The sequence below is a fragment of the Neomonachus schauinslandi genome, chromosome 1 (assembly GCF_002201575.2).
Source record: "Neomonachus schauinslandi chromosome 1, ASM220157v2, whole genome shotgun sequence".
NCBI classification, from domain to species: domain Eukaryota; kingdom Metazoa; phylum Chordata; class Mammalia; order Carnivora; family Phocidae; genus Neomonachus; species Neomonachus schauinslandi.
The window spans coordinates 72,768,733-72,796,684 of NC_058403.1; the positions used below are offsets into that span (position 1 = coordinate 72,768,733).

The 27,952-nt window shown below is 40.3% G+C and overlaps 1 protein-coding gene across 1 annotated transcript in view; it reads left to right on the plus strand.

The window, feature by feature from the left end:
* The window catches only part of ATP13A5 (ATPase 13A5), a 120,567-nt gene that overhangs the window by 23,894 nt on the left and 68,721 nt on the right, over positions 1–27,952 (plus strand). The window contains 4 exon segments of the mRNA XM_021692644.1: positions 4,901–5,035; positions 20,896–20,968; positions 21,879–22,007; positions 27,329–27,499. Coding sequence (XP_021548319.1) covers positions 4,901–5,035; positions 20,896–20,968; positions 21,879–22,007; positions 27,329–27,499 — 508 coding nt within the window.

Genomic DNA, 27,952 nt, shown 5'->3' on the forward strand with positions numbered 1-27,952 from the left:
TTTGTAAGGAAAGCATGTTGCAATGGAAATAATAAGAAACATGGGGCGCCTGGGTGGCTCAGTTGGTTGGGCGGCTGCCTTCGGCTCAGGTCATGATCCTGGAGTCCCGGGATCGAGTCCCGCATCGGGCTCCCTGCTCAGCAGGGAGTCTGCTTCTCCCTCTGACCCTCCTCCCTCTCATGCTCTCTGTCTCTCATTCTCTCTCTCTCAAATAAATAAATAAAATTAAAAAAAAAAAAAAAAGAAATAATAAGAAACATTAAGGAACAAAAGCTTTGTTAATGTACAAAATATATCCGAGGGTTTCAGGAACTCATAAGATACAGCCTATTAACTTATTAATGGGATGTCAGTTCATTTTGGGGACTAAAGGAGAAGTTTATTTAACATGTTAGAGAATTATAGAAAGTAGAGGTAAAAAAGAGTGGCACTGGCTTTAGATAATATCTCATCTAATTCATAATCATCATAAAGAGCACTTCATCTAGAAAATAATCCTTGTTTTGCTCAGATGGGCTCTTTAATTTACGCTACATGTATACATATATGACTCTAGCTCCTCAGGTTTGCTCTCTCTGCTATCATTATTAATAGTGGGGTCAGCAGGACCAAAATGGGGACAATAGAGGGATTTAAAAAAGTTAAAGGTTTTATAAAGAGACCAAAAACTATGTGCATGGATGGCCAGCTTTGGGCTGGGGATACATTCCACCCATGGTTTTCACCACAACTTTGGGTACAATGATCCCTCCCTGTTCAAGGTCAGACCTGTGCTGACTTGACTGACTCTCAAAGCATCTTGCTAAGACCTGTGACATGGAGAGTCTGTTATTTTTAAATGACCTGGATACAAGTGCAGTCTTGCATTTTCCTCACACACCTTGACTCCATCTGCAGCATGTGATCACATGAGGAATGCAATAAAAATGGTCAAAGTTGAAGTTTGTTTTAAAAAGAGACTAAATCATGGTTCTCCTCCGTTATGGGTAAATGTTGTTTAAAAAGATAAGTTGTTGGGCGCCTGGGTGGCTCAGTTGGTTAAGCGACTGCCTTCGGCTCAGGTCATGATCCTGGAGTCCCGGGATCGAGTCCCGCATCGGGCTCCCTGCTCAGCAGGGAGTCTGCTTCTCCCTCTGACCCTCCCCCCTCTCATGCTCTCTCTATCTCATTCTCTCTCAAATGAATAAATAAAATCTTAAAAAAAAAAATAAAAAATAAATAAAAAGATAAGTTGTTAGACTTTGTTATTGATAAAATATTTTTCTTTTTTTTGTTTTTAAAGATTTTATTCATTTATTTGAGAGACAGTGAGCGAGAGAACATGAGTGGGGGGGAGGGCAGAGGGAGAGGGAGAAGCAGACTCCCTGCTGAGCAGGGAGCTCAAGGAGGGACTCCATCCCAGGACTCTGGGATCATGACCTGAGTCAAAAATAGACACAGAAGGAAAGCTTCCAGACTCATTCATTTTTTGAAACAGCTTCAGGAGAATAGGTATTATTTCTTCTCTGAATGTTTGGTAGAATTCCCCAGGGAATCCATCAGGCCCTGGACTCTTGTTTTTTGGGAGGTTTTTGATCACTGCTTCAATCTCGTTACTGGTTATTGGTCTATTCAGGTTGTCAGTTTCTTCCTGTTTCAGTCTTGGTAGTTTATAGGTTTCCAGGAAGGCATCCATTCCTTCCAGATTGCTTAATTTATTGGCATATAGTTGTTGATAATAATTTCTAATAATTGTTTCTATTTCCTTGGTGTTAGTCATGATCTCTCCCCTTTCATTTATAATTTTATTAATTTGGGTCCTTTCTCTTTTCTTTTGGATAAGTGTGGCCAGTAGTTTATCGATTTTATTAATTCTTTCAAAGAACCAGCTTCTAGTTTCGTTGATCTGCTCTACTGTATTTCTGGTTTCTAATTCATTGATCTCTGCTCTAATCTTAATTATTTCTCTTCTAATGTGTGGCTTAGGCATCATCTGTTGCTTTTTCTCCAGTTCTTTAAGGTGTAAAGTTAGTTGGTAAACTCGGGATTTTTCTATTTTTTTGAGTGAGGCTTGGATGGCTATGTATTTCCCCCTTAGGGCCGCCTTTGCAGTATCCCATAGATTTTGGACAGATGTGTTTTCGTTCTCATTGGTTTCCATGAATTGTTTAAGTTCTTCTTTGATTTCCTGGTTGACCCAAACATTCTTAAGCAGAGTGGTCTTTAGCTTCTAAGTGTTTGGATTTCTTCCAATTTTTTCTTGTGATTGAGTTCCAGTTTTAAAGCATTATGGTTTGAGAATATGCAGGGAATAATCTCCAGCCTTTTGGTATCAGTTGAGACCTGATTTGTGACCCAGTATGTGGTCTATTCTGGAGAAAGTTCCATATGCACTCAAGAAGAATGAGTATTCTGTTGTTTTAGGGTGGGATGTTCTATATATATCTATGAGGTCCATCTGGTCCAGTGTGTCATTCAAAGCTCTTGTTTCTTTGTTAATTTTCTGCTTAGATGATCTGTCTACTGCTGAGAGTGGAATGTTGAAGTCTCCTACAATTAACGTATTATTATCAGTATGTCTCTTTATTTTGGTTAACAGTTGGCTTATGTAGTAGGCTGCTCCCATGTTGGGGGCATAGATATTTACTATTGTTAGATCTTCTTGTTGGATAGACCCTTTAAGAATCATACACTGTCCTTCTGTGTCTCTAACTACAGTCTTTAGCTAAAATCTAATATGTCTGGTATGAGAATTGTTACCCCAGCTTTCTTTTGAGGTCCACTGGCGTGAAAGATGGTTCTCCATCCCTTCACTTTCAGTCTGGATGTATCTTTAGGTTCAAAATGAGTCTCTTGTAGACAGCATATGGATGGGTCCTGTCTTTTTATCCAATCTGCAAACGTGTGCCATTTTATGGGAGCATTTAGGCCATTCACGTTGAGAGTGATTATTGAAAGATATGAATTTGTTTTCATCATGTTGCCTCTGAAGTTCTTTTCTATAGACTGTCTCTGTAAATTTCTGTTCTATATCACTCTTGGGGTCTTTCTCCTTTTATAGAACCCCCCTTAATATTTCTTGCAGGGCCGGCTTGGTGGTCACATATTCTTTCAGTTTCTGCCAGTCTTGGAAGCTCTGTATCTCTCCAACCATTCTAAAGGATAGCCTTGCCAGATAAAGTATTCTTGGCTACATGTTGTTCTCATTTAGTACTCTGAATATGTCTTGTCAGCCCTTTCTGGCTTGCCAGGTCTCTGTGGATAGGTCTGACGTTATTCTGATGTTCCTCCCTCTGTATGTAAGAAATCTCTTCCCCTTAACTTCCCTTAAGATGGTTTCCTTGGTTCTAAGATTTGCGAGATTTACTATTACATGCTGGGGCTTTGGTCTCTTCTCCTTGACCTTGGGAGGGGTCCTCTCTGCCTCTAGGACACGAATGTTTGTTTCATTCCCCAGATTAGGGAAGTTCTCAGCTATGATTTGCTCAAATACATCTTCTAGTCCTCTCTCTCTCTCCACCCCCTCAGGGACCCCAATGATTCTGACATTGGAACGTTTCATGGCATCACTTATTTCTCTAATTCTGTTTTCATGGATTTTAAGCTGTTTTTTCCAGGTCTCCTCCTGTTCCTTCTTTTCTATCAGTTTGTCTTCTATATCACTAATTTGTTTTCCTGCCTCGTTTACCCTAGCTGTTAAATTATCTAGATTAGATTGGATCTCATTGATAGCATTTTTAAGTTCTGCCAGTTCAGCTTTCATTACTGCCCTTAGAGACTCTATGTTGCCATTGATCGATTTCTTCATTCTAGCTATTGTCTTCATAACTGTTACCCTGAAGTCCATTTCTGACATCTTGGTTATATCTGTATCCATTTGTAAATCTGTGGCAGAAGTCACAGTCTCTGAGTCTTTCCTGTTTTGGGGTTCCCCCTCTTAGTTGAGGGGGGGGACTGTTTTATAGGGACCTTAGGGTTGTTTGCCTCTTGTTCTTCCAGACTGTCTTCTGGGGGAGGGGCCTGCCATGCTGTTACTCAGGCAACTTTGTTTGGGCAGAGTTGCCCTGCCCCCTGTGGTGGGGGATGGGCTCAGTGAAAACCGTTTTTTGGGGGCTTTTGTTCTCTGGTGCCTTTCCCTGGTGGCTTTCTGCGTCTCTTCTGAGAGTCAGAGCAGAAGAGACTGTTTCCAACCCTCTGCCTCAGAGCAGAGAGATCACAGTCTGTTCTTGAGTGAGCTCTCCAGGCCACACTGTCTCTGTTTCTGTCTGTACTGCTAAAACCCCAGTGTCCTGGGTTGTGGGCCCCACAGCTGCACTCCCGGCCCTTGCTTCCAGGTCCAGGCACGTCTCTCTGCCCTTTGTGCTTCTAAAACCACCAGCCACCCCAAGTTCACACACGCAGCCCTGCTACTCCAGGTTTCAGTCCAGGGGGCTGCCCTAAAGTCCTTTCCCCACTGCTACTGGTCTTCAAATCTGTGCCCTGGTCCCCAGGGCAGGAGGCTTTTGCATTCCTGTGTTGTTTCACCTTCCCAGCTCAAGCACTTATGGCAGCTCCCTTCCGTTTATCTTCCAATATCACATGGAATCACGGCTCCCCACTTCATAACTTGAAACCAGCCGCTATGGATATTCTGTTTGTAGGGATCTAGATATATCTTCTTACATCTTGGGCTGATTTCGTGGGTGTTCAAAGTGGTCTGATAGATATCCAGCTCAATTCAGGGGAATGGTTGAAATAGGGTCCCCTACTCCTCCACCATCTTTGCCCTCCCCCCTGAAATTGAGTTCTAAGTGAGTTCCTAAATATTAGAGATCATTGTGTGTTGTAAAAAATGAAAAAAAAATTCTATAAAGAAATGACATCATCCTGATTGCCACTAAGATCTATGCAAATGACTCAAATGCTGTTTTTTTACCTGCAGGTTTTAAATCCATTCTACTTGTTCCAAGCCTTTACCCTAACTTTGTGGCTGTCTCAAGGTTACATAGAATACTCTGTGGCTATCATCATCTTGTCTGTTATCTCCATTGTCTTAAGTGTGTATGATTTGCGACAGGTAAGAGCTGAAATCATAGTGGGATTCTATTTAGCTTCTGGTGCCCACGCAGCAAAACCTACAGGATTTCCACTGAAAGCAAGGAGTTGCTTTGTTAATCTTATGTCATAAAGCAAAAAGCAAGGTCTTAGTCAATGAGGGATCTCACGAGGAGGGCTTCAGGACTGGCAGGTAGATGAAAATGTCCTTGCAAAGTTCAATTATCGACTGAAGGCTGAATGGCATACTATGTTTGAAAGGACTCTGAGGTTGTGTCTGAATATGGTGGAAAAGAATGCTATGATGGATTAATGTTGCCAGTGTAGTAACTTTCCATTATTGTTCATCTTATAGCCATTTAAAGCCTTCCTTCTTTTCAAAAATCAGTCTTATAAATGATATAACAATGCATTCTGAAATAGAATTTTCCTGAATATTACTTATAACTCTGTAGCCCCTGCAAGTCTCAGCTTCCCACAGCATCTTTCTAGACAATGTTCTGTGACTTTGCTTAAAAGTCATCAGGCTGAATCATGGGGCCACTCCGAAAAGATGTCTCGCTCTATTTATTGTATATTTTGGAAAACTTGAGTGTGGAATTAGCTTCATTTACATGGGGCTCGGGGGCATGCAGTGGTACAGCACGATGTGTCAGTCTGTCAGTCCTACTGACCTGTTGAAACCATCTTGTCTCAAACTTCATCCTTCATTGAGAGGGAAGGAAACTAAGATCCAGAGTATGTTCCAGGTCAGAAAGTGAGTTTGTGAGACAGTCGGGCTTCTGGCTCCTCATAAAATGAAATTCTACTGCGTGGGTAATATTTCCACAGCAGAAAGCCAGTACAACAGCTTGGGATGGAAGTCAAACATAAGTGTGAGAACAGAGACGAATTCTGTATGTCTGCAGAGTAAGCTTTGGGCACATGTCAGTAAGGCAGACATGGGGTGTTGACACAAGCCTCACTGAAAGGGAACTTTTATTCCAACTATATTTCAGTCTATTAAATATTAGGTCTAATACTGGCTCTTTATCTGGTTTTAGATCCTACAAATTTTGAGTTATGAAATGTTTGATGAGAAATGAAAGAAAGGCAATAAGTATGTAAAGAGTTAGAAAACAGGTTCTAAAAATGAGAAGTTAAATGAATGGAAATACTTTGAACTAGAGAGTGAAGATGACAAGGGCTTTGTTTTGTTTATTTGTTTGTTTGTTTTTTCCTTTTTAAAAATGAGTGCCTAGGTGTTTTTTCACAAACTAATTTAAATCACAAAAATGTTAACAGTGAGCAGTAAACTGCCTTTGATGGTGGCAAATACTTTCTTCCTGGCTGCCAAGTCAGGAGGAAGAGTGACAGTCCTTCTGATAAAGTGTAAGCATTTGAGCAAAAGCATGAAAATAGACACCGGGGCAATAAAAGATCTGACACATTCTGCCAGCCACAGTAGGAAACTATAGTGTCCTAAGCTTTTACCTTGGTCATATGATAAAGGTATGTAATGTGAAACCCACAAATAGAATTTCTAGTTTCTGCATTTTGAGAAAGCTTTGCTTTAATACAATATTTAATTTGATACCAGCAAGCCATTCATACAATTTCTGGCTTAAGTCAAACATCAGTGAATACAGTCCTTCCCCCATGTCCTTCATTCCACTGGAGAGACATCTACATACACTCACCCAAATATATCATCCCAAACCATCTAAATGTTCTCAGGAAAAATACAGAGCTCTCTGAAGACTTTTGGCAGGGAGATCTTACCTAGTCAAGTTAAAAATCTCCTCCTTACCTCTCCTCTTTGTGTTACTTGATGTTATTATAATCAGCTTCCTCATCTATAAGAGGTGTGTGTGTGTGTGTCTGTGTATGTATGTGTGTGTGAGTGTGTGTGTGTTGATGTTATAGTTGAGAGAATTAAATGAAACCACAAATTTGAATATTTATATTCCTGGTACATAGTAGACACCAAATGTTAATTCTTGTTATCACTGGTATTACTGTTGTTGTTTTTATTATTATGTCTGTAGTGGGGAAAGTTGACAATGGACAGATGGGAGGGGGCACAGAGATGGAAGAGAGGAGCCCTATAGCATGAACAAGGAAGCATCATAGGAATATGGGCTGCTAACAACCACTGGCTCACTCGTTGTATGACTCTCGGGACTCTGTTTTCCCTGGGATCACTTTCCTCAGCTGTAAATGGTGGAGGCTATACTCTATTTTTTTAGGTCTCACCATAAGGTTTCTATTATTTTGCCTGGGCCACAAATAAGGAATGAAAAAAAGCCCTTGAAAACTTCAGAACGTTAGTGAGAGATTTTCTGACCACTAATAATTTGGGAACATGCGTTGTAGACTAGAGTCAATTCCTATTGGACTGTATTAGGTGTTAGCCTACTTATCCAGATAAACAACTCGGGTCAGGATGTGTACAAATAATAGAAACCTATTTAAACTCTCCTGATCATCAAAGGGATATATATATATATTATAAATATGTACCAGTAGCTCATAGAACCCAAGGACATAAAGTGCAGCTGACTTTAATAGGGGCTGGACCCATGAACTTGGGTTATTCTCTCCAGCCTCCTATTCTTTGACAGGCATGAAATTCAGTACACATATTTTGAGGCAAGTGTTCTCCCTCCCTCCTCTTCTCTGATAATTGAGAGCACCCAGAGCTCTGGCAGCCTGCAACAGTTTGTTCCAGGTAGCTCTCTCCTTCCACTGACACACATAGTTGGAACAGGGGTCACCTGACCCTGTAGAAGCCAGTCCATCAACAGGAATGATGCCAACATAACTTTTTGCCTGGGATCCAAGCCTAAGGGCTTGAAGCTGTCTGTTATACTCTGTTAGGAATGTGACCTAAGAAATGCTGCCTAGCTAGGATCAGAATGGGTACCTTTGAGCCCTGTGTGTGGACAAACAGAGAAAACACCTGTGCAGAGAGAGAGCAAAAGAATAAGCCAAATACACAGTGAGACACAGAGGTGAGCAATATGGAGTCCAGGGGAGAGGGAGAGGCGAAGAAGAAGGAGAGGGTAGAGGGAGAGGGAGAATGAATGACCTGCTCCTCATAATATTTCCTGTTCCTGTTTGGAGCCCTTGGGTACCCTGGCTTCACTTCCTACCTTAGGTTCGTACGACATCCCTGCATCTTCACAAATTCTCATCTGCCTAAGCAAACTTAACCAATTTCTGTTACCTGTAATCAATGGGTCCCAAGTAAATGTGGTGTTACCACATGCTATGTTACGCCCCCTAGAATGTTTCCACATATTTCCCCTGACTTAAATACTGTTTTTGTTCCACACATTTCCCATCTACATGTTTATGACATATTTTAGTCTCCCTTTTAAAATTTCTTTATAATGTCCATTTCTTCACTTAGAACTTAGATGTAACTGTGTTAAGGGAAATGGAAAAGAAATATAGAGATCCCTGTGTGGGAGCTGGGGGAAGGGTTACAGAAAAAATAGGTTTGATTCTTCACACTAGAGGGCAAGGTTTCAGTGAGAGAATTACTCAAGATTCCTAAGCTCTTGACCTATTAAATCAAAATATCCAGGGTAACAAGAGGAATCTGCCCTTTTTCACAGTTTCATAACAGGTGATTGCTATGCATGCTTAAAGCTTAAGAGCTGTTGTTCCAGAGGAATCCACCAAAGGACAAATTCAAGCACCAGGATCCCAAATACATCTATTTAGTTATTTATTAATGTCATCATCAGCTGGACATATTTTTCACTCTTTCTACTCTATAAGATGCACAGAAATGCTAGTTTATATGGAGATTTATTTATATATTTATTAATTTGTTTTATTAGAACAGGAACATACTTTGTATATTAATCTGGAACTTGTATTTTTCACTTTACAATACATACAATGGCCATACACCAAGTAAATAAATAATTCTAAACCATCTTTAAAACTAATGGTGTGGCATTCCATGGTATATCATAATTTATTCAACCATCCTTTTTTTTATGGAAAACAAGGGGTTTCCTCTCCAATTTTTGCCACAAGTATGCTGAATTACACACAACTACAATATAGATGTGTCTTTACATATTAGTGCAGCTGACTTTTTTTTTTTAGCAAAGCAACCAGAGGCCAGGTTGTTGTATCAAAAGATATGTATATTTTAGATGTTAATAGATATTGAGATATTATTTTCTTCAAATAAAATAACAGCAACATATGAGAGTATCCATTTCCCCAAATCCTCGTCAGCATTTGGTGTTATATATTGATGTTTAAAATTTTTCAAGCTAACATATTTTTAAAAAATTGTGTCCCATTGATGTTTTTTTTTTTTACATTTTTTATTCTTATGTTAATCCCCATACATTACATCATTAGTTTTAGATGTGGTGTTCCATGATTCATTGTTTGTGCATAACACCCAGTGCTCCATGCAGAATGTGCCCTCCTCAATACCCATCACCAGGCTAACCCATCTTCCCACCCCCCTCCCCTCTAGAACCCTCAGTTTGTTTTTCAGAGTCTATCATCTCTCATGGTTCGTCTACCCCTCCGATTTCCCTCCCTTCATTCTTTCCCTCCTGCTACCTTCTTCTTCTTCTTCTTTTTTTTTTCTTAACATATATTGCATTATTTGTTTCAGAGGTACAGATCTGAGATTCAACAGTCTTGCACAATTCACAGCCCTTACCAGAGCACATACCCTCCCCAGTGTCTATCACCCAGTCACCCCATCCCTCCCACCCCACCCCCCACTCCAGCAACCCTCAGTTTGTTTCCTGTGATTAAGAATTCCTCATATCAGTGAGGTCATATGATACATGTCTTTCTCTGATTGACTTATTTCGCTCAACATAATACCCTCCAGCTCCAACCACGTCGTTGCAAGTGGCAAGATCTCATTCCTTTTGATGGCTGCATAATATTCCATTGTATATATATATACCACCTCTTCTTTATCCATTCATCTGTCGATGGACATCTTGGCTCTTTCCACAGTTTGGCTATTGTGGACATTGCTGCTATAAACATCAGGGTGCACGTACCCTTTCGGATCCCTACTTTTGTATCTTTGGGGTAAATACCCAGTAGTGCAATTGCTGGATCATATGGTAGCTCTATTTTCAACTTTTTGAGGAACCTCCATACTGTTTTCCAGAGTGGCTCCACCAGCTTGCATTCCCACCAACAGTGTAGGAGGGTTCCCCTTTCTCCGCATCCCCGCCAACATCTGTCGTTTCCTGACTTGTTAAATTTGGCCATTCTGACAGGTGTGAGGTGGTATCTCATTGAGGTTTTGATTTGGATTTCCCTGATGCCGAGCGATATTGAGCACTTTTTCATGTGTCTGTTGGCCATTTGGATGTCTTCTTTGGAAAAATGTCTGTTCATGTCTTCTGCCCATTTCTTGATTGGATTCTTTGTTCTTTGGGTGTTGAGTTTGATGAGTTCTTTATAGATTTTGGATACTAGCCTTTTATCTGATATGTCATTTGCAAATATCTTCTCCCATTCTGTCGGTTGTCTTTTGATTTTGTTGACTGTTTCCTTTGCTTTGCAAAAGCTTTTTATTTTGATGACGTCCCAATAGTTCATTTTTGCCCTTGATTCCCTTGCCTTTGGCGATGTTTCTAGGAAGAAGTTGCTTCGGCTGAGGTCGAAGAGGTTGCTGCCTGTGTTCTCCTTTAGGATTTTGATGGACTCCTGTCTCACATTGAGGTCTTTCAACCATTTGGAGTCTATTTTTGTGTGTGGTGTAAGGAAATGGTCCAGTTTCATTCTTCTGCATGTGGCTACCCAATTTTCCCAACACCATTTGTTGAAGAGACTGTCTTTGTTCCATTGGACATTCTTTCCTGCTTTGTCAAAGATGAGTTGACCATAGAGTTGAGGGTCCATTTCTGGGCTCTCTATTCTGTTCCATTGATCTATGTGTCTGTTTTTGTGCCAGTACCATACTGTCTTGATGATGACAGCTTCGTAATAGAGCTGGAAGTCCGGAATTGTGATGCTGCCGGCTTTGCTTTTCTTTTTCAACATTCCTCTGGCTATGTGGGGTCTTTTCTGGTTCCATACAAATTTTAGGATTATTCTTTCCATTTCTTTGAAAAAAGTGGATGGTATTTTGATGGGGATTGCATTGAATGTGTAGATTGCTCTAGGTAGCATTGACATCTTCACAATATTCCAATCCATGAGCATGGAACGTTTTTCCATTTCTTTGTGTCTTCCTCAATTTCTTTCATGAGTATTTTATAGTTTTCTGAGTACAGATCCTTTGCCTCTTTGGTTAGATTTATTCCTAGGTATCTTATGGTTTTGGGTACAATTGTAAATGGGATCGACTCCTTAATTTCTCTTTCTTCTGTCTTGCTGTGGGTGTATAGGAATGCCACTGATTTCTGTGCATTGATTTTATATCCTGCCACTTGACTGAATTCCTGTATGAGTTCTAGCAGTTTTGGGGTGGAGTCTTTGGGGTTTTCCACATAAAGTATCCTATCATCTGCAAAGAGTGAGAGTTTGACTTCTTCTTTGCCGATTTGGATGCCTTTTATTTCTTTTTGTTGTCTGATTGCTGTGGCTAGGACTTCTAATACTATGTTGAATAGCAGTGGTGATAGTGGACATCCCTGCCGTGTTCCTGACCTTAGGGGGAAAGCTCTCAGTTTTTCCCCATTGAGAATGATATTCACTGTGGGTTTTTCATAGATGGCTTTTATGATATTGAGGTATGTACCCTCTATGCCTATACTCTGAAGAGTTTTGATCAAGAAAGGATGCTGTACTTTGTCAAATGCTTTTTCTGCATCTATTGAGAGGATCATATGATTCTTGTTCTTTCTTTTGTTAATGTATAGTATCACGTTGATTGATTTGCAGATGTTGAACCACCCTTGCAGCCCAGGGATAAATCCCACTTGGTCATGATGAGTAATCCTTTCAATGTACTGTTGGATCCTACTGGCTAGTATTTTGGTGAGAATTTTTGCATCCATGTTCACCAAGGATATTGGTCTGTAATTCTCCTTTTTGATGGGGTCTTTGTCTGGTTTGGGGATCAAGGTAATGGTGGCCTCATAAAACGAGTTTGGAAGTTTTCCTTCCATTTCTATTTTTTGGAACAGTTTCAGAAGAATAGGTATTAATTCCTCTTTAAGTGTTTGGTAGAATTCACCTGGGAAGCCATCTGGCCCTGGGCTTTTGTTTTTTGGGAGATTTTTGATGACTGCTTCAATTTCCTTTGTGGTTATAGGTCTGTTCAGGTTTTCTATTTCTTCCTGGTTCAGTTTTGGTAGTTGATACGTTTCTAGGAATGCATCCATTGCTTTCAAGTTATCTAATTTCCTGGCATAGAGTTGCTCATAATATGTTCTTATAATTGTTTGTATTTCTTTGGTGTTGGTTGTGATCTCTCCTCTTTCATTCATGATCTTGTTGATTTGGGTCATTTCTCTTTTCTTTTTGATAAGTCTGGCCAGGGGTTTATCAATCTTGTTATTTCTTTCAAAGAACCAGCTCCTAGTTTGGTTGATCTGTTCTACTGTTCTTTTGGTTTCTATTTCATTGATTTCTGCTCTGATCTTTATTATTTCTCTTCTCCTGCTGGGTTTAGGCTTTATTTGCTGTTCTTTCTCCAGCTCCTTTAGGTGTAGGGTTAGGTTGTGTACTTGAGACCTTTCTTGTTTCTTGAGAAAGGCTTGTATTGCTATATACTTTCCTCTTAGGACTGCCTTTGCTGCATCCCAAAGATTTGGAACAGTTGTGTTTTCATTTTCATTGGTTTCCATGGATTTTTTTAAGTCTTTAATTTCCTGGTTGACCCATTCATTCTTCAGTAGGGTGCTCTTTAGCCTCCATGTATTTGAGTTCTTTCCGACTTTCCTCTTGTGATTGAGTTCTAGTTTCAAAGCATTGTGGTCTGAAAATAGGCAGGGAATGATCCCAATCTTTTGGTACCAGTTGAGACCTGATTTATGACCTAGGATGTGATCTATTCTGAAGAATGTTCCATGGGCACTAGAGAAGAATGTGTATTCCGTTGCTTTGGGAGGGAATGTTCTGAATATGTCTGTGAAGTCCATTTGGTCCAGTGTGTCATTTAAAGTCTTTATTTCCTTGTTGATCTTTTGCTTAGACGATCTGTCCATTTCAGTGAGGGGGGTGTTAAGTCCCCCACTATTATTGCATTGTTGTCGATGTGTTTTTTTGGTTTTGTTATTAATTGCCTTATATAATTGGCTGCTCCCATGTTAGGGGCATAGATATTTACAATTGTTAGATCTTCTTGTTGGATAGACCCTTTAAGTAGGATATAGTGTCCTTCCTCATCTCTTATTACAGTCTTTGGTTTAAAATCTACTTTGTCTGATATAAGGAGTGCCACCCCAGCTTTCTTTTGGTGTCCATTAGCATTGTAAATGGTTTTCCACCCCCTCACTTTCAATCTGGGGGTGTCTTTGGTTCTAAAATGAGTCTCTTGCAGACAGCATATTGATGGGTCTTGTTTTTTAATCCAGTGTGATAGCCTGTGTCTTTTGATTGGGGCATTGAGCCCATTTACATTCAGGGCAACTATTGAAAGATAGGAATTTAGTGCCATTGTATTGCCTGTAAGGTGACTGTTACCGTATATTGTCTGTGTTCCTTTCTGGTCTATGTTGCTTTTAGGGTCTCTCTGCTTAGAGGACCCCTTTCAAGATTTCTTGTAGGGCTGGTTTTGTGTTTGCAAATTCCTTTAGTTTTTGTTTGTCCTGAAAGCTTTTTATCTCTCCTTCAATTTTCAATGACAGCCTAGCTGGATATAGGATTCTTGGCTGCATATTTTTCTCATTTAGTGCTCTGAATATATCCTGCCAGTCCTTTCTGGCCTGCCAGGTCTCTGTGGATAAGTCTGTTGCCAATCTAATGTTTCTACCATTGTAGGTTACAGATCTCTTCTCCCGAGCTGCTTTCAGGATTTTCTCTTTGTCTATGAGACTCATAAGTTTTACTATTAGATGTCGGGGTGTTGACCTATTTTTTATTGCTTTTGAGAGGGGTTCTCTGTGCCTCCTGGATTTTGATGCCTGTTTCCTTCCCCAAATTAGGGAAGTTCTCTGCTATAATTTGCTCCAATATACCTTCTGCCCCTCTTTCTCTTTCTTCTTCTTCTGGGATCCTAATTATTCTAATGTTGTTTCATCTTATGGTATCGCTTATCTCTCGAATTCTGGCCTCGTGATCCAGTAGTTGTTTATCTCTCTTTTTCTCAGCTTCTTTATTTTCCATCATTTCATCTTCTATATTACTGATTCTCTCTTCTGCCTCATTTATCCTAGCAGTTAGCACCCCATATTTGATTGCACCTCATTAATAGCCTTTTTGAGTTCAACTTGGTTAGATTGTAGTTCTTTTACTTCTCCAGAAAGGGTTTCTCTAATAACTTCCATGCTTTTCTCAAGCCCAGTTAGTATCTTTTTTTTTTTTTTTTTAAGATTTTATTTATTTATTTGACAGAGAAAGACACAGCAGAGAGGGAACACAAACGGGGAGTGGGAGAGGGAGAAGGAGACTCCCTGCCAAGCAGGGAGCCCGATGTGGGACTCGATCCTGGGACTCCAGGATCATGACCTGAGCCGAAGGCAGTCGCTTAACCAACTGAGCCACCCAGGCGCCCCCAGTTAGTATCTTTAAAGTGATGATTCTGAACTCTAGATCTGACATCGTACTATTGTCCATATTGAGTAGGTCCCTGGCAGTCGGTACTACCTCTTGTTCTTTTTGTTGAGGTGATTTTTTCCGTCTTGTCATTTTGTGCAGATGAGAATAGATTAATGAGAGAACAAAATGCTAGCAGAGTAACAACGTCCCCAGAAAATATACTCTAATCAAATCAGAAAAGACCTGAAGCAGTGGGAAAAGAAACGGAAAGAGAGAAAAAACAAAAAGAAAAAAAAAGAAAAAGAAAAAGATAAAGATAAAACAAACAAAAACAGAACAAAACAAAACAACAACAACAACAAAAAACCAGAATGTGATCAAATATGATCAGGCTGGTATATAGATCAGTGCCACACACTAGATTTTGGGTGTATTTTGGTCTGTTAGAAGAAAGTGCCTCCCAAAATTTTAAAGAAAGAAAAACTTATATATGTACAAAAATAAGGGTTGATATGATGAAGGGATGGAATATGACTGTAAAGATGGAAATTATAAAAAATTTTATAAAAGGAATTGATAAGAAGTTGTTTGAAAAAAGAAAGAAGAGGATTTAAAAAAAAAAAGAAAAAAAGGGAGAGAATGTGATCAGGCAGGGGAGTAGAAAAAAACCATATACTAGAGATTTAGGGTATATTTTGATCTGTTAGAAGAAACGATCTCAAAATTTAAAGAGAGAACAACTTATATATATATATATGCCAAAAATACGGGTAACTACTATGAAGGGATAGACTATGACTCTAAAAATGAAAAATAAAAATGTTTTTTAAAAAAGGGATTGATAAGATGTTGGTTGAAAAAGGGAAAAGGAAAAATTCAAAAAAATAAAAAAGAAAAAAGACAGTAAAATAAAAAAATTAACTTTGAAAGACTAAAGAATCATGGTTAAAAAGCCATGAATTCTATGTGCTGTATTCCCCTAGCCCTGGAGTTCTGCCGTTCTCATTGATCGGTAAACTTGGTCTTGGCTGGCTGTTCTCGCTGATCTTCTGGGGAGGGGCCTGTTGCCGTGGTTCCCAAATGTCTTTGCCGGAGGCGGAATTGCCCCGCCCTTGCCTGGTTCGGGCTAAGTAATCTGCTCGGGTTTGCGCTCCGGAGCTTTTGTTCCCTGTGAGCTTTCCGTACAGCTTTGGAGGCGGAGAGTGAAGATGGCGGCCTCCCAATCTCCGCCCCGGAGGAGCCGAGAACTCGGGGCCCCGCTCCTCAGTGAGCCCCCAGAGAAAAGCCGTCAGTCACTCCCGTCTCCCCGGTCTCCGGCCGCACTCCGTGCTCACCGGGCCTGTGACCGCGCGTTTCTATCTCTGGCACCCGACCCCGGGTGGAGTCTCCAAACCCAGCAGATCCCTGCAGCGCACTCCCGCACGGCTCCTCCCGGGGAAGGAAGGTGAGTACCCCGGATCTGCTGCTTGTTGGGTCCCTGCTGGAGGAGTAGTGGCCCGACTGTGCCGTGGATCACGGTTTATAGCAACCCCGAGTTGAGAGCCCGCGCCTGGGCTCCGCCTCTGCAGCCGGCTTCCCCACTCCTATACCTGGGAGCTCTGCCGCACTCAGGCACCCCCAGTCTTTCTGTGACCCCGAGGGTCCTGAGACCACACTGTCCCGGAGGGTTCCACCCCCCGCTTAGCCACCAGAGTGACGTCCCTCAGCGGAGCAGACTTTTAAAAGTTCCGATTTTGTGCAGGAAGACAGCTTATTCCTCTATCACTTTCAGAAGTGGCTGACGGAGGCCCCTCCCCCGCCGTCTATCCTCCCGAATATCGCCTCTGATTCACTTCTCCGCACATCCTACCTTCCAGAAAGTGGTGCTTTTCTCTCAGAGAGTTGTTGCTATTCTTTTCTTCGATCTCCTGTTGAGTTCGTAGGTGTTCAGAATGGTTTGATCCCTATCCAGCTGAATTCCTGAGAGGAGACGAAATCCAGGTCTCCTACCCCTCTGCCATCTTGCTCCGCCCCCTCCATTGATGTTTTAATTACATTTTGCTGATTAGTGAGATTAGACACATTTTTCTCTAATAGATATTTGCATTTTTCTTTTCTGTTTACTGTCTCTTTATATCCATCATACATGTGGAAGAGTTTCATTTTTTAGTCTACCTTTTTTCTTTTGACCTTGACTTTTCCCAGATATTTAAAAATGTATGTAGTCCAATATGTTTCTCTTTTCCTTTTCTGGGTTTCTGGGTTTCCTGTTTTGCTTATCAAGTTCTCCTCTTGAGTAGGTATGCTCTGTTTTGCCATTTGTAATTTTCTTAATGTTTATTTTAAAATCCTTAATGAATCTTGAACATTCAGGTTTTACATCTTAATAATTCCTAAATGCCTTTGCTTAAAATAGTGACTGGCCTGGGAATTTCATTTGATGGCAGTACTGAGAAAGAGTTCTTTAACAAGGAGCCACTAATCCCATTAGCAGTCCCTATTTGTTAACAGAAGCTTATCTGACCCACCTGTAAGGCATCTTGCAACACTATAGGACATGAGCAAGTTTCCTGAAACTGTATCTTTGCAGTTTAAGTCACAAATCCTCAACAATCAATATTTCTTTAGCACTTTACAATTTGCAATGGACTGCCACATCCGCAACAGATATGCTTGTGTGGGGCAGGGCAAACTCTAAAATGATACACTTGTGATTGTTGTATCCTCCCACCACCTGAGAGGGAGGGACAGGAACAATCAGGGAGGTGAAGTGACTTGGTCAGACTTGCCATGTAATGGTGCCTCTATAGACCATGGCCCCAGGTTTCCTGACTCCAAGTCAAGTGCTTCATACCGTCCCACTGGGCAAAATTTCAAAGCGACCTATGAGTTTCCTTGCAGCAGTAAATGATTGTTTGATAATTTTATTACAATAAGATTGGGGAAGGGGGTTGCCAGGAATGGAAGAAGCATCTCCGGTCATCTCCAAATCCTGCTGAACAAATACCAGCCTTTGAAAGTTGCAAGAGGGGAAGTGTTGGCAGGAGCGGAATAAGCTGTCTTCCTGCATCTTCTCTAGCCCCAAATCGTGCTGCAAAGAGAGAGCAATCTTGCCTAAGCCAAGAAACACCCCGTGGCAGCCCCTGCCAAGTTTGGTGCAGGTGTGAGCGCAAGTTGAGTTGGCATTCAACTGTCTTTATACTGAGCTGTATCACATACTGCATTGCTGGCTCCACAGGAGGCTGCTAGAAATAGCGCGGATGGTATCTGACCCACAGTGCGTTGCCTTCAGTCATGACTAAGCTGGGCTCAAAAAGATACTTGAGTTAATGCCCTCATTACTCATCCCTGGAGGAAATCCAGCCACAGCAAACACAAGGACACACAGCAACAGATGCCGAATAATAACAATATGCAAATTAGTCTTGGGGGAAACTCATCCTGGTCCCACTAAACAGGGACTGGAGAAACCAGAGGGGGCCTAATGAAAATCAGGCAGGGAGCTTCCAAATCACGGCAAGCATCACAGCCCTTGCTTTCTCCTAAATGGTTGGTTGCCATAGAAACCTGTGTTTGTAGAGTTTCCCGGTACATTAGCTCAAAGAGAATGCTTACATTATCCTTTTCCAGTGTTGTTGGGAGAAGTAAAATAATTCATTTCTATTAAATAAATCTTTGCTGAGGGCCTACTATGTGATAGACTCCCGGGATACCTGGATGAGTACTTGGCTTTTCTTTGAACTGCCTTCTTCACAGGGGAGACCTGACAAGAAAACAGCTGTAATGGAATGTGATCAGTTCACTAATACAGGTGGAAACACAGAGAGCGGAACAATTAATTCTTTCTGGGGATGTTAGTGACTTATAGAGTGGAGGTGACATTTAAGCAGGGCTTTATGTGAGGGATTCGAAAGAGTTTGCTAGTAGAAAACCTGGGTGAGCATTCCAGGTATTAGCTTGAACAAAGGCGTGGAAGCATGGCAGGTTTCTCAGAACGCTAAGCCTGATGAATAAATCCAGCTTGATGCCAAAATGAGTTTTGAGAGTTACAGTCAATCATTATGAACTCATACTTCACCACTTCCAAATGTGTTGATTATCATCCTCTTAAGCTAGGTTGAAGTTATCATGGCATTGACTAAGAGAGTTTGCTAAGCAAGAAAGTAACTTGAAGAAATTTATAAGGAAGGTTATCTTCTTAAAAGAAAAAAGCTGTTTTCAAGCACTTTAGGAAAATGTATTCATGAACAGAAAAGGCTTTAGAGTCAGATGAACTGCGGTTTTATTTTCAATCTTAATACTTAGTAAGTAAATGATTGCAGGCAATTTACTTTAACATTTTCAAGTCCATATTTTGTCTTGGTTTTGGTTTGGTTTGGCTTTTATTTTGTTATATGTACATTGGAGATGATAACAATTTCATCGTCAGATTAGTTTGAGGAGTAAAAAAAAAAAATCAAACAATACATTCCAAGTGCTTACAACAGTGCCTGGCACAGAGTAGTTGCTTAATGTTTAAAACTAATAAATAAATAAATAAATAAATAAATAAATAAATAAATAAATAAATAAATAACTGTTTAAAAATAATAATAATGAGAGCCATTATAAATGCTGGGTATTTCTTCTATGAAGCCTTGGGGGCTTTGAATAAATCTCTGATATGTAAAATAAATCAGTATCAGACCATGTTCAGTTTTGGAAGGTATTTGAAAATGATTCAATTCAATGTCATCTGTTTAGCAAGAGAGAACAACTAACTTATAAAGTGAAATTTCTTATATATGGGTACATGGCTGATTAGTGGGTAACCTGACCGACAACTCAGGAATCCTGACTGAATCCAGTTTTTTTGTCACAGAACCGTGGCTGACTTTCTCACTATTATGCATCATTAAAATGGATGCCCCATTCCGCAAGCCTCAGGAAGTCAAGTTAGGGCACTGAATACGTACCTAACAAATAGTAATATCACTTCTTCCACTCAGTTGGTCCAAATGTTTGAAGTGTAGCTTCTTATAAAAAACTGAAGTAAACAATAATTTGTTTTGCATAAACAAAACCACGGAATTTATTATTATTTCTCAAGAGGAAAGTTACATGATTGTGTGTAATGCTTGTCTTAGTCTGGTGACATTAGCTACCATTGGCTAAAAATCAATAGGACAGATAAAAACAATTTACCCTAATATCTGAAAGGAAAAGTTTTATACTTGAGTTAGGTTAGGCTGTGTTTCAGTACTGTTGACAGTATTTAGATCTCTTCTACTTACAAGTATCCAAGTAACTGACATCCCTACTGAAGGGGCAGTGCCTTCTGGGAATGCCCCAACCCCTGGCGCCCCCTATAGTCGATATGGGGAATTGTGTGGACCACATGTCCTCTCACCTCTGCCTTCCTGTCTCCGGAGTTTTCCCAGGAGACTCTGCCTCCACTTCTCTAGGCTGCTTCCATTTCCTCCACTTTGCACAGGGTCATATCTCAATGAATTCTACCCCAAGCGAATCTTCCCAGCTGATGCACTTAGACAATTGTTTTTCCAGCAACAACTTTCTTATTGATCATTAACATTTATTGAGCTCTTACCATGGTAATAAGTACTAGCCAAAGGGATAACTAAGATAAGCACTAACTAAATTTTAAAAGCCGTCTGAAACAGATACTGCTATTATCTCCACTTTCAGATTAGGAAAAGGGAGTTAAACAGGCTGAATAATGCCTAAGTGGAAGCACCAGGCTTCCAAATGGAGCAGTGTGGCTCCAGTCTGCAGACTTCCCCAAGATGAAAATCCAGCAGTTCATAAAGGAGGCGATGGTTGTTCCACATAAAATCAAAACACAACCCAAATATTCCCAGGTTCTTGCAGTGGAAAGATCAAATTCAGCTTTGCTGTTTTATAGACAGGGAAACAGGTACCGAGAGGGAAAGTGACCTGTTCATGGTCTTGTTGTTCTTCCCCTGCTTCATCGTGCGCCCTCAAGAAGTGCAGCCTCGCGGCCTTAGCGTTGGTCCTTGGGCATGGTGGCTGTGCATTATGTTTCCTGGCATTGAAATAGTATTAAGCTAATTAGCATATTTGTTGCTACAGCTTGGGGGTTGGCTAGGATAGGGGTCGGGGCAGGGAAGCAGAAGCATCAAAAGTAGAACTTGAGTCTTTGCCCACAGTCGCTTTGGCTGTGATGGCAGGCTCTGTATTTACTGTATTGAGATGATGTGGTTTTCGAGTTATGGACTACCGGATATTTAAACGTTGACTTTGAATTGGCAGCAATCAGTTAAGCTGCACAACCTTGTGGAGGATCACAACAAAGTCCAGGTTACAGTCATCATAAAGGGCACAGGTAAGTGATATGTTCTGCCAGCTTCAGGGTGGAATCAGTCTCATTTGTTACTGATTATTAGTTGAGGAAAAAAGTCTTCTCTGATTAAATCCAGGACTGGGGCTAAATTGAGGCAAATAAGGCTTCTAAGATGCAAAACTTAATGAGGAGATCATGCAAAAGTTTGCTTGCATTTGCAGGACCCAGAAGGTGAACATCTCACTGAATTTTGTACCCTGGGTACCTTGCATGCCTCGTCCTGATTGAACCACTTCCACCCAGTGTCTGTGTTGCTTCCAGTTCCCTCTGCTTTCTATACTTCACTCATTTGAATGTTACTGGGTAAGCCTTCTTAAGGCTTTTTGATTTCCCCTACTAACCATCCCAAACAGACCCAGAATCATAACATTTCAATCTGTTATCCAGAATAGAGTCATGAATAATTTTTGTAAATGGCTGGCTGGACATTTGGCATTTTACTCTGGACTTAGCCTGGAGTAGGGTGGCCATGGCTCTTTGTAAGGAGTGAGGAACTGCACCCCCGGGCAGCAGACGCCATCTGAATGGTTTACACTAGACCCCAATCCAAAGACAGTGGGCCACAGGGGGTCAGGAGCCCAGCCCCAGCAAGTAAGCAGCAGTAAAGGGGAACCTCTCAGATGACTGATACCCTTGAGTATCTCCTGTGGGCAGAGCACTGTCCTAAGTACTAAGATCGAGATGGGATCTTGTTGCTCTGCTAATCTTTTGCTATGGCCCTGGAATCAAATCCCTAATCCTGGTTTCTGTGATTTTGCAAATGAGCAGAAAGGAGCTGGAACAGGTGAATATGTAGGGCAGTCCTTGGTTGGTTAAGAGTTCTCAGCCATTTGCATTTTTCAGTAAAAACAGGAAAAGATCAGCCAGTCATGGAAACTTTGCTGTTGTATAGGTTTGCAGGAGCTGGAATCCCGTCTCTTGGTTCCTGGAGATACTCTTATTCTTCCAGGAAAATTTTCATTGCCATGTGATGCTATTCTGATTGATGGAAGCTGTGTGGTGAATGAAGGCATGCTCACAGGTAGGCTGTTGTCATGGAGCTTCTTCTTTCCTATCCAACACCTAAGACAAGAGTTAGCAAAGCAGATCAACACATCCTTACCTGCTTTATACCAGCCTGATATTAAGATATGGGGATATAAGTGAGGGAGACACAGCCAGGCTATTCACGCAGATGGAGAATTCATATATGCAATTAGGAACTATTTAATATTTTAAGAATCAAATGACAATAAATACAAAATTTATAAATAGAAGAAAAGTCTAATACATGTGATTGGTTCATGTCCTGATGGGTGGGGTAAATCGGGTGCTTTGGTTCAGAGGAAGGTGAATGCATAAGACTGCTTGATGCACAGTATCTTCATAAACATAAACACCTATCCAAACACAACACAAACAGAAACCACCAGCTTTCACAATTGGCAAGGTGCAGAGATTCTATCCAACCCTGCTCTCTGTAGATGGAAAACTGAGCCCCAGATTTCCTGGGAAGGAGATTGAATTGAACCTTGAAGGAAAGGCCATATTACAGTTCTGTCCTTTAGAATTGTGTTTCCAGTTGATCTTGCTGAGCAGAAAGCCAGTTTTCTTATAATGGTTTGAACTGTTATTCTTGTTCTTATTTGTACTTTGTGAAGTTCATTTGAATTTGTGTAATTAGCAAGGCACTAAGTATAAAATATTCTTTAGTCAAAAAACCCCAAAATACACAGGATATCATAATAAGAGAAGAAGACATAACAGTACACAAAAATAGAAAATATTTGTCTTTTGTGCTTACAAATTGTTGTATTTTTCTGTTTCCAAGTTGCTAAAGACAGGAAAATACACACACGCACGCACGCACACACACACACACACACCTTTTTAATGTCACCTAAATGTAAAGAGAATCATTATCGATTCCTAAATTGTTCAACACAAGCAGATTTCACATTAAAAATGGGTCTGCTTAATTTAAAATTGACACAGGAAAATGTAGCAAACATAAATATGCTTGGTATAATTACAAAATACCCCTTTAGTGTGTTGAAATCTAACTGCCTTATAATGATAATGATGAGGATTTGCATACTGATCATATCCTTTATCCGGAATGTTGCCATAGTACCTGATGCACAAAACTCAAGCCCTCAAAAAACTGTCCTCCTCACTCCAAGGCAGCAACCTCTCACATTTATAGCAGCTTGCCAGTGAAGAATGGCTTCACTCATTGGCAAGAGAGCATGGCTGTGAGGAGAAAGGGGAGGACTGATCACATTTACTCCCCTGGGTCTACTGACTTGGGTGCACGGTTCTTGCCTTGATTCTAGAAAAACTCAGTTCCAGAGAAGTAGAGAGGGCAAACAATGCTGCTTTTCCACAATGTGCAAAATTGACCTAAAATGACCTTAAGAAGTAAGTGGCTTTTCTTAGGTCTGTTTCTGGAAAAATAAGGTCAGCAGCAATAATAGCTATGAAACCTAAGTACTGATAAATGTCAACTTTAGAGACAGACACATAAAACAGAAATACATATATTTCTTTCTTATTATTTTCTTTGGAAAGATATAATTACCACCATGCTTTAAATACATTATTACACAGCCTACATAGATTTACCCGCTCACATACACTACTTGTAAAAATGATCCTGATTGAACACTCAGATTATGCTTTGATTCCTGAAACTGCCTATGTCTTTCTAGAACATTTGTCCACGAATGTGACTCAGGTTTTTTTTTTTTTCCCATGTGCAAACCAGTACTTTTCATATATAGAAGTCTTTATTTAGAAGAAAAATAGCAAATACTCTTAGCATCTCTAGAGCAATTTACATTTTATAAATAACTTTTATATCTCATTTCGTCATAGCATAAAACAAATGAAGAGCTATTATATTACCCACCCTCCAGATGAAGAAACCCAGGTGAAAAGAGACCAGACTGGTCAGCTAGCAAGTATCAGGGTCAGAGGTGGCTTTTACTTCCAGAAAGGAGGGACCACAGGAGTGAGGAGGAGGAGGATTCTAAGAGGGGTAAAGCTCTCATTTCATGTGCCTCATCATCTTTTTCTCTCAACTGGGCAGTCCCACCCACAGCACATGCCCATTGTAGGATCTTCCTCCTCATCATTTCCTTAGCCTCATCCTATTGCTGTAAGTTCAACTATGCAAGAAATTTAATTTTGTAACTACACTTAGTTTTTATTTTTGCTCCAAATATTGCCATCCTTGAGAGTAAGCAGTGGCATAAGTCAGACAGTCGTTCCCATCAGTTGGTGGGTCCCCTGACTCAAGTCTGGCTACTAGAGGTTGTGCAAGGCACAGGGGAGGTGGGTCTGGGCTAGGGTAGCTCTCTTGTCTGTGGCCCCCACTCCACTCTGGGCTTGGCAAATGTCTCAGGCTTGTCTCCCTACAAAAGGAGGCTAACTGGTGCCTTTTGCTCTGTTTCCACAAACTTCTACAATGTTTCCTTACTCATCCAGGAATTTCCTGAAGTGGTGATTTCACATCTGCATCCTGTCAGACAAGCTTGTGATGAGTTGCTAGGTCTGATCTTATCTCTCTTCCTTTTTCCTTTCCTCCTGCCTCTCACTTCTCCTTGTCTTTCATTTATTCATTCGTCTACCCATTTATTCAATAAAGATTCAGAAATGCCTACTCTGTTCCAGGCACTCTGCTGTGTGCTGGAGTCACAAGACAAATGAGAGATGGCCACTACCCTCAAACAGCTTACAGTCGGATGGCCCCCCAAATATAAACAAACAAGAACATGGCATTTCATGTGGAGATACTGGCTCACTGGGGATTAAGGACAGAATCCCACTTCACAACAGCCAGGACTTCCAGGTCCCGGAAGCCAGCAGAAGTTGATGATGAGTGTTCTTCCTTCTAAAACACTCTCCAGCCTATTTAGACCTCCAAACATTTGTAGGCAAATCACTCTTTCTTGGGATTCTGAAAAAGACCAAGAATGAGATTCCTTATTATTATGTGAATAGCGTAAAAGAGACTCGAAAGTCATTTCTGTGTAAAATCATATCTGATTTGAATGTTATCTTTGGAACATTATCTCCAAATGACTTCTATCTCTGGTTGATTGAATGCCTGCCTGCCACCAATACTGTGGGTTGTGTGTTCAGAATCTATCCACTAATATTAGCTTAAGAATATATTGTGGATTAATCTGTGATTCAAAAGCAGAACAACATTAGAAGTTATCTCTAAGTGTCTGCTTTTACAAAGGATGATTTCAAAAACAATGGGGATACAGTGATTGGAGATTTGTCGAAAAGGTTCTATCCCTTTTCCAAAGCCCACTTAGAACACAACTGGTAAATCCAAACAAAGGATAAATATCATAGTTGTTTTAAAGAGAATGAGAAGGGACAATGCTTGGCTAAAGGAATTCCTGAGAATATTCAAGATCACTAATAAAAATTGTATAGCTTCTTGTACCTTAGGATGTTAAAAATGCACCATGTAGAAAACTAGTTTTGAAAAACTAATCATAGAAAAACCTGGGTAATTGTTTTTATTCAGTTCACCCAGGCATTGAGCAAAAATATGTCTTTTGAACCTATTACATATCAGCAAGGAAAATGAGCAGTATAAAAAGTTATACATGTCAAAGTCCTTGCCCTCAGTTATTACTGAGGAGAGATAGAACCTGAATTTGTGTAACTATAATCAATATAATACTATTTCCAAATTAGAAATATGACATGTTATTTTGCTAATTGAACATTTAGCAAAAGACTGATGGAATTTTAAATTCATTCTAGTGCTTTTTAAATCTGGGAGCCAGGAAGTGTTATTAGCACTTTTATTTTGTCTCTGAAATGTATCCTTTTGAACTCTGAGCTGATTTTCTTTGTATCTTAAATAACCTGTCTTCCTGCCATCAGGAAAAGTAGAGGAGTAGTACCGGCAAAGAATGGCAGTCAATAATAGGATATGCAAGTGGCCTAGTTTAGCTGGAATGTGTAGGAGAAAGAGCCAGTGATGCTCAGTTTATGGTGGCTTTGAAAATCTAGCAAGAGAGTTTGCACTCAGGACCCTTCCAAACCTCATCCTCTGTATCTCTTCATCTGGCTCTTTATCTGTATCCTTTATCATATCCTTTAACAAATTAGTAAATGTAAGTATTTCACTGAGTTCTGTGAGCCACTCTAGCAAATTAATTGAACCCTAGAAGGGGTTTGTGGGAACGTCAGATTTATTAGTCAGAAGCACAGGTGACAATGTGATATGGTGACTTGGGGATGCTAGTGGGATATCCAGGTTGGGATGAACAGCCCACCATTGGGAAATATAGAACAAGAACACAGGAGAGAGGGAAGATGAATATAGATGTTATTGAATATAGATGTTATTGAACCAAGAAAACATTTCCACTTATTAAGAAGTGTTAATTAATGAGAATAGAGCTGAGATCATCCAGAAAGAAAAAAGAGATATCCTGTTATATTGGTTTCTGTTTTTCACTACACCCTCCAAAAAGATCATGAAAAATATTTTTTAGATTTTATGAGGGCATAATTTCTCATTCATCTCTGTACTTCTAGGACTCTTTACCTCTGCCTTCACACTCAATGTCCCAAACACCTTCAACCATCTTTAGTGCCCAGGGCAGAGCATTCTCTTGCTTTCATTTCTTCCAAGAACACTTCCCTCTTCTCCTTGATCTAGTTGGCCTCATTTCCTTTTGAGTTGTCATTTGTTAATTGTCCAGGACCTCTTTCCTGGTCCTCTGTTTGGGCTAGATCTTCAGATCACCTGGTACTACTACCAAAATACTTATTGTATTTTCATTAATTATTTACTACTCTTTAGTGGCTTGGCCCCTGGGCCTCTGAAGGCAGGATTTCTGTCTGTCTTCTTCATTATTATATTCTCAGCACCTAGAGCAGGGCCTGGCACAGAATAAGCACTTAAAAATATTTGTTGAATGAATGGATGAATGTACAGATAAACAAGTAAATGAAAGGGAAGTAATAATTGCTTTACACATAATTTATAGCTCCTTCATTGCCTAGCATAGATCTGGGCTTAAAGAATACTTGGGGGGACATTTAAGTGACAACTCTCTTTGCTAAAATGGCCTGCTTTTTAAATTATAACAGCAAACCATGCAGACCAGGTATGGAAAATATAGGTGGACTTTAAATAAATATCTGAAATGTAACCAAATATTCCACTGCTTGCATCACCAGCATCCCTGAGAAGTCATCTGACTCAGGGGATGAGCAGTAAGACCTGAATAGCTGTGGTTTGTATACTTTTTTGAAACTGGAAAGTACCAGCTCTAAATGACTACCTGAGGTCACATGGAATCAACAAAAGACAATCTTCTTTAGGAGAAAGTATACCTGTCATGAAGACACCATTGCCCCATGTGGACAACACCATTGCTTGGAAATCCCACAGCTTGGAAGATTATCGGAAACATGTCCTTTTCTGCGGGACGGAAGTTATCCAGGTCAAGCCGTCTGGGAAGGGGCCAGTGAGAGCAGTTGTCTTGCAAACAGGTTGGTAGATGCCACTTTTGTAAATTTAGTCCATGATTAGAGGTGGGGGAGTTGGATTGGGAAAATTTTGTTTAGGAATATGAAGTTTGCTATATTCTGGTAGTAACAGCCATACTCATTTCTAGTCGGACCCTTATTATTCTAAGTTGCCACCATTTCCAACTGAAATTCTTGTCTATGATGAAGCATATAGAGAGATGAAGTACACTTCCTCAAAGGCAAGACTATGTTCTTGTAGGTTTGTTTGTTTTTGTTTTGTTTTTTTTATGACCACAGGCTTCTTTTCTTTTCCCTCTACACCCACTCTAAGTAATTACCAGGAAAACAGTTCCAACCATTGTTGCTTGAGGACTTTTTCCTTTCAAAGTGCTGCTTGCTGGGCTATTATTTCAAGATCCCTGCTGGGTATCTCCACTTGGGTTCAAACTTCAAAGTCAAGGCACTTCAAAGTCA